Raw genomic sequence first — 7,939 nt, forward strand, 5'->3', positions numbered from 1 at the left:
CTTTGGCTATGTCTTGGGCTACTCAAAATTTTTACGTTTTTGATACTAAATTAACTTCTGAAGTATAATTTTTTATTGTTTTTTATATTTTTCAATATATTTATTTTGTTTGTACAAAATAAAAAAATAATTTTTAACGATACAATAGTCTTTGTTAGGCTTAACATCGACGAAAATTCAACGCGAAGCGCCACACAACGGAGAAAATTTTCGACATTGGATACGTTAAACTATTTTTTCGTACGTAAATCAGTTATCCGAAATATTAGTTATCCGGACAACCCCAGTTCCCAATTGATTCGGAAAATCGACGCTCTATTGTACTTAGAAAATATCTCGGATTCGTTTGGGAAACCTCGATACGAGGTTTGGGACATTTATTTTAAGAAAATAATCTACAACAGGTTACATTCACTAATGAAATTTATTTAATCACAAGTAAAATATCAAATGCACGTAAATTCACACATTGTCCCTCAAAAATTACTGGCATTTTAAACTTTAAGGAAAAATCTTGTAAAATCAACAACATAATTTGTTAATATAAAGCTAGACAATTGGAAATCTTTTTTTCAATTCTTAAGTCAAGTCCACTCTCTGTCAATTACATTTATGAGTTTCTCCAAATTCTGATTTCATGCGGGAATGGATTAAAACTTATATTGGGTGATTTTGGAATTTCAATCTGGAATTCAATTCAAATGCTTTGCTTTTCCTATTGCTATTCATCTTTACTCCTGACAATATACAAGAACGATTCAAACAACCCAGGTAAAATACTTATGTTTTTAAATACAAGAGGGTAAGCAAAAATTGCAAATAATGGTTCACAAAAATGATTTGCAAAATCGCAAAGAATCTTTCACTTGCGTGTATAGGACGACCTAGGAATTTGAAGCTGTGATAAAAGAATAAAAACCTCGTCTTATATGCCAGTAAATACGGTAATACTATAAATTATCATTAGTATTATATTATTAATATTTACTATTTTTTACTATACGATAAGTGCTCATTGTTAATGAAAAAGTATTAAAAATTTATGATGATAATTCGATTTTTATGGGCCTTTAACATTTGGGGGTCCAGAGCTTAAGTCCTATCAGTCTCTATGTAGATCCGCCCGTCTGTGGTCCAAGATCAACATTGTTGACATCATGCTAATTGGCGTGTAGCATTAGTAAATATGCTCAGTAACTTGTGAACAGCCGCATAATCTCGGTAACCCATAACGTATAACATTCTATGCATGTTATTGGTGCTCACATTAGGCTCAATAGTCTAGCATAGTGTTTAAATGATTTACAGTAATTGATACAAAGTTGAATTACATTTGGAGCGCGTAATCATTGCAGAGCCTTCCTGTCATGTTCTGTTTACCAAGACATTTCTTGCTAGATTCAGCTCACATCCTCTTCCATATGTATACCATATCAATAATTGTCGAACTAAGTATAATGCTGCTGCAATATCATGTAAGAAACGATTACTTTTATGACATCCTATTATCAATCCCTCTGGAACTCCGTTAACTTTTGCCCAAGGCATCTTGCATTCCCAATCATGGTACTGTCCCATAGGAGCCATACAAGCGTAGTATCTATTAGTAGGATATACGAGTATGATGTACTTATATAAGATAGTTATGCAATATCAGTAGAAAATATCAATGGTATGATAGCAAATATAGTAATTAATTACAAACATGTACATTTTAAGAATATTTTCGTCGTCCCTTACAGAGGGTAAGTGATAGTAAGTTATCACTTTTGCTTAACAGTAAAAAATTTTCTTATCACCGAAGTACAAATTTAGCTTCTATACTCGTGGTATAAATCGGGAATTTGTTATAACTTATCTTTTATTTATGTTATACAATCCATTGTAGAATAGACCCGTTTAAATTAAACAAAATTTTTTCATGCACGATTTATCTTCACGATAAAAACATTAAAAAGTGATGAATTTTCTATACTGTATATACGCATGATACAGTACACTTAATAGTATAGTATATACATATAGCATATGTGGTATAATGGTATATATTAGTATATAATACAATAGTATAACAGCAGCTAAGCGCATAATAAATGTTGTAATTATTGATATATAATTTCCGCATATTATATAGAATTACATAAAGAAAAAAATGATTAATATCATGAAAATATGACAAAATGATTACGCACTAAAATTATAACATAATTTTTAATTTTCGAAATCGCTTTATAAATTTCTTTATTATTATTATTATTATTATTAATTTTTCGATACGTAAAATCGCGACCAGCAAATGAGATTTATTTCTACAGAATAAATAATTGGAAATCAGTTTAAATTAAAAAATTAAAAAATATATATAAAAAAAATAAATCATTAACAGTAGAAACATTATCTAGAACAGACAAACCTGTCTGAAAGAAGAGATGTATGAATGATATTCATTCTTTTCATTTTTAAATATAAATGTTAGTCGGGCAGCTTTGTTGTCATATGTTAACTATTATTTTAAGTTTACAATAGATGTTTATAAATAACCGCTGTACATGATAACATGAATGACAAAATGAGCTATCTAGCAAAATGCTGGAGATAAAGCTGGACATGACAAAATGGCGGCATTTGCTTGGTTGTTTGAGAAGAGACCATTGAAACGTCCCAGATTAGGACCTCCCGATGTTTATCCGCAAGATCCAAAACAAAAAGAGGTATTTCTAAGCCATCCTTCTTTACCATTTTGTAATTATAAATTGATATAATTTTATATACCTATTCAATAATAGATCTTTTATATGAGATATCAGTAATTTATTTATAAGGAATTTTCATATATGAAATCTAATCATATAAATAGTTTTCAATACTTAATTCACTTCAGAGAGATACATATTGTGTGTGTTATACATAATAGATTTAGTTATAAATATAATTAAAATATTTATTGTCAAACTAACATAAGTTTTAATATTGAATCTTCATTAAATTTTAACATTCATTTATACATTTTTTTAAAATTATCATCATTATATAACTGATTTAACATTATATAAATATTGGTATGATCTTGTCATATTACTGAAGAATTATTATTTTGGTATTCATTTCTTGTTTAATTTTATTTCAAATTCATTAGATAAACTATCTTGTTAATAATAAGTACAATTAGGTGTAATTTTCAATGACCAATTATAAATTTACATAAGTAGGTTTTACAATTTTTATATAATAAAAATAGATTTTGTTTCTCGTTATGCTTCTTTACATTTATAAATTCGAGTATTTATTGAAATGTTATGAATTCTGTTCAAATTTTTATTTTTGAAGCAATTTGTTGAGATTTCAGAAGTCTGCATTTTTTATTTTTTTTAATGAAGTAAAACATAAAATTTTTACTTTCAGTTTTTTTATTATTAAATTAATTTCCTATTAATATTCATAACTTTTATATGGGACAGTTTCATAAATGCAATATTTAAAATTTTAGAAGTTTTGATTTGATAAATGATTTAAAATTGCCTTAATGTTTTCAAAATTCTTTCTATTTAAATACATTTGGATAAATAAATAATTTGAAAGTGTAATTTTTGCATAATAGAACTGTTTTATAGCTTTCCAATTAAATTCCTTTCATTTTTGTTATATCATTTATTGCAACATGCAGCTCAGTATTATTCTGATTAAAGAATGACATATTTTCTATTTATTAAAGATAATTATTTTGATTCTGTTACCTGTTTTAAATTATTTTAGTTAATTCAGAGTAAATTAATTGTTTTATTGTTTCTTTTAGTGATTGTGTTAACATTTTCAGTATTAATTATATTTGTGTGCATTTTCACTTTGACCTGATTAATGTCTGTGGTATCTGTTTCATTTCTAACAGAATTTATACAACATTTAACAGAAATTTTGATAGAAACAGCTCAATCTATGGATAAGATTCTATTGGTATATTGTTTACTAATATTTTTAATATTTGTTGTGTTTAACAATAGATCTTCAAAATTATACTGTTGAACTGTGTAGTGGACTCTTACTAATCCAAATTAGTTATTATGCAAGACTGTTTACATTAGAATTATATATAAAGAGATCAAAAAAGACTATGGACACACACACACACATATATATATTTTAAAAGAATTTTATACTATATTTGTTATATATGTTAAAATATGTACTATATATTACTTTTATAAATTCTTCATGTTTTTTTAAATAATTTATTATTTCTTTTTGTCTTTTTCTCAAATATTAAGTTTGAAAATGAATAAAATTATGTTGTATTAAGTAGAGTTTAAATTAATGAGAGTACACTATTATCTGTAGTATTTTAATGAATTCAGTTATTGAAAGTATATTAGTAGAATCTTGTTCATAGATTTAACTGTTGAAAGAAGTTTACTTTGTGGGTTACATTTTTTATATGAATGAACAATAAACTTGAAAAATCAGTAATAAACTTAGCAGATAACAAAAACCTTAATATTTCAACAATGAAACTTTAATGACACAAATATTTTTAGTCTTATTGAAAAACCATTCTCAGATGCTCAAAACTACTTACAATATCATAAAAAAATAAATTGATATAAAAAATTTGGAATTTTGTAAATTTTTATATTAATGTTCAAAGAGGGTTGCAGAAGCTTTGAGAAAAAAGCCTTGAAAAATGATGTATTCAGAATTGGTTTCTCTGTCATGATAATGCTCTGTCACACAGAATATATTCAATTCTTTCTATTTTTCTGGGTTTTTTTTTCCAAAAATAACACTCCTGTATGTCCTCAGCCATTCTGTTCTCAAGATTTAGCTCTAAATGAGTAGTTTTTTCTTTTCCCAAAATTCTTAAAGGTAAAAGTTTTAATATGAGTGATATGATCAAAGAAAAACTGGAAGTTTCAAGAAGCTTGCAAAAGAATGATTTTTCTGTGTTTACAGAATGAGGAAAAAAGATGGAGGCATTATTGACAAGACTATGTCTTGTTTATAAAATCATACTGCCAGCTTATGCTACCAGCTTAGAGGTATGAAGGAGTACATGTCGAGAGTTGATATTTGGCAAGAATATTAGGTGCCCAAATCATTTGCGCATAAAAAAATCCAGACTTGTAGGTAGTCAGGGACTGAGAACTGAGTCTAAATAAAATACAAAATGGCAACCCTCTTCTACAAACAGGCAAAACAGGCACCTCATCTCACCGAAGTCAGGTGGGGGAGAGTACCACCCACAGTCATTCTAAGAAATGAACTCTGACCTTAGGACTGAACACGTAGGGCCGATTGCAGAGACAAAGTTTAGAGGCCGACGGCGGTTTACAGATCGGGTAGACTGCTGTTCAGAAAAATTTCATTGCAGAGACGGCGTTTCTCGCCTGCCACAATGTAGACAGCGATTAGAAACAAGTTATTTGACCTACTTTCTAGACTCACTGGACAGCAGGTTTAGAGGGCTTTTCAATTCGAGTGGTAGCTTTGTTCGTGGAAAAGTTTAGATAAAAACAGATATCGTTCCTTCGATAAATGTTGTAAACGGTACGAATCGACAAAATTATTCATTAATTAATTGCTCGGCGCAAAAACAACAAAATTAAATACTTTAAATTTGTTTTAAATGTTCCAATTTCGACATTCAAATGGGTGAAGACTTAAAACTTCAATTTAATTTAAATCAGATGCATTTATTTACAATTCGAGTATCGTGTCGGTTATAAAACGTTAATGCATTTCCGAGTCATTGTACTGTTAAACAAAAGAGACAATTTTAATAATTACAGAAATCTGTTTATAGATATTTAAAAAAATGCAATATTAATAATAAAATATTTAAAATTATTCATTTCGACAGTAATAAGATGTCGAAATAATTCCTTAAAAATCTATTCCGAAGACGAATTTCGAATTCGGTATAAATTTTCTAAATATGGATTTGTTCATATTTTAAATCGTATTGGCGACGAAATTAAATATCGAAATGGAAAAGGATTGTCATTAATTGCCGAACAATGATTTTGACGGCCTTAAGCTTTCGGAATATAGCTGACGACCATTTCTGACGTCACGAAGAAATAACCCGATTGGCCGAACGACTCCTAAAACAGGGGAGTAATAGCGAAGTAAGTAAGAGCCAATGTTTTGCCGAAGTTCGTTTAGAGAACGGTCAGAAATAGACGATCGTCGTCTTTGCAACGCATTTTAAACTGCGGTTCAGCCAGCCAACGGCTATAGGCCGTTCGTTGATAAACGTCGTTTAATGTAAACTCTGTCTCTGCAATCGGCCGATAGTTTCTTCTATGTTAAATAAAATTTGTAATCTAATTTTGTAAATTTGGGAGTGCTTCAAATATGACATTAAAACAGGGTCTCGTTACAAGTGGGTTTTTTTAACATTATTTAGTATAGTAAAATCGTGGAACTGATAAAAATTTGACGTTATATAGTAATTTGACGTTTCAGGGTTGTCGTTGGATTCAATGACATTATAATCAGGTTAAACTGTATATTGTTTGTGCAAAATAAAAAAATAATTTTGGACGATACAATAGCCACGATTATTTTTTCAAAAAACGGGAAATTTTCGTTACGCATTGACAAAAATTCAACCCGGGCCGACACGCAACAGAGAGAAATTTCGAAATTGGATAGGTTAATTTCATTGGAAATGCATCGTGGATGACTTCGTCGTCGTGGCCGGCAAAGTTTGAATGATCGCGCCCAAAAGCAGTGATACCAAAGAAGATTGGAGAATGAGAACGAGACCTGCCTGAGCATCAAAGTGATTCTGCTTAGTAGTGAGTCTTCGAGACATAGTCTTGTCCCAAATATGATTTTGCCATTTTACTTGTTTAGATTCTATTTAGAAAAGAATCAAAATGATTTGTTTTGTACACATTCTGGGAAGTTTTTGATCATACTTTGTAAATGAAAGTTATACTATGCAGTATTAAAATGTATTAATTTCATAATTGCTAAAAAGTTAAATTTTGACTTCTTTTGAGTATGTTCTGTCATAACTTTTGTTGTTTTAATGAAACTATTAGTTTCATATTCAAAATTGCATGTTACAAAAAAATAATAAAATACAGCTATTAATTTTAAAATCAAAAAGTTTTAACATGCTGTGTAGTGAGTTAGAAGATCAATTATTTCCCTCAATTACATTGTTCTTCACTAAAATTTGAGTTATTCTTCAGGTTGATCTTTTCTTCTAGGTGTTTTTAAATTATTAGCCTAAAAGTTAAACAAATTCTAGCAGTTTGCTTTATATTTCACTAAAACTGATGAAATGATATGAGCCAAAAATTAATAGTGGCTCTGTGTAGTAAGAGAGGTTGGCATTCTCTAATTTGGATATCATGTTTCATTGGATCTATCATTCCTTCTAAGTATTCATAAGCAGAAAAACCCCATATTAACTTTATTTCCATTGCAGTTTTCTCACAGTAATTAAAACTTATGTGTAAAATCTCTTCAAAAATCCATTGTATATTCAAATTTCATGAGCATTTATTAAATGATACTTGAACTTGTAAATTTTGTGAGAATTTATGTCATATGAAACATATTCTATGTGAATGTATAAATTTAAAAGAATTAAGTGTGAATAAGATAGAATTACAGTAGAGCGTCGTTTGTCCGAATCAATTGGGGACTGGGGTTGTTCGGATAACTTATTTTTCGGATAACCGATTATGTATGAAAAAATAGATTAACCTATCCCATCCTGAAATTTTTCTCCGTTGCATGTCACTTTCTGTTGAATTTTTGTCAATGTTAAGCCTAACGTAAACTTTTTAAAATAATAATCATGGTTATTGTATCGTTAAAAATTATTTCTTTACTTTGTACAAACAAAATAAATATATTGAAAAATATAAAAACAATAAAAAATTATACTTTAGAAGTTAATTTAAGGATTTATGCATATGATATTTGA

General features: G+C 28.6%; 2 protein-coding genes across 2 annotated transcripts in view; one reads left to right on the plus strand and one right to left on the minus strand.

Moving 5' to 3' along the window:
• LOC111623472 (WD repeat and FYVE domain-containing protein 2-like) overlaps positions 1 to 2,497 on the minus strand; it is a 68,670-nt gene extending 66,173 nt beyond the window's left edge. The window contains exon 1 of the mRNA XM_023366057.1: positions 2,414 to 2,497. The gene's annotated coding sequence lies outside the window, so the exon portion shown is untranslated. The remainder of the gene's footprint in view (positions 1 to 2,413) is intronic.
• A 43-nt stretch (positions 2,498 to 2,540) lies between these two features.
• LOC111623468 (mediator of RNA polymerase II transcription subunit 12-like protein) overlaps positions 2,541 to 7,939 on the plus strand; it is a 186,218-nt gene continuing 180,819 nt past the window's right edge. The window contains exon 1 of the mRNA XM_023366052.1: positions 2,541 to 2,711. Coding sequence (XP_023221820.1) covers positions 2,616 to 2,711 — 96 coding nt within the window. The 5' untranslated portion in view covers positions 2,541 to 2,615. The remainder of the gene's footprint in view (positions 2,712 to 7,939) is intronic.

The sequence above is a fragment of the Centruroides sculpturatus genome, unplaced genomic scaffold, assembly GCF_000671375.1.
Source record: "Centruroides sculpturatus isolate CEXI.00-Female unplaced genomic scaffold, Cexi_2.0 scaffold115, whole genome shotgun sequence".
NCBI lineage: Eukaryota > Metazoa > Arthropoda > Arachnida > Scorpiones > Buthidae > Centruroides > Centruroides sculpturatus.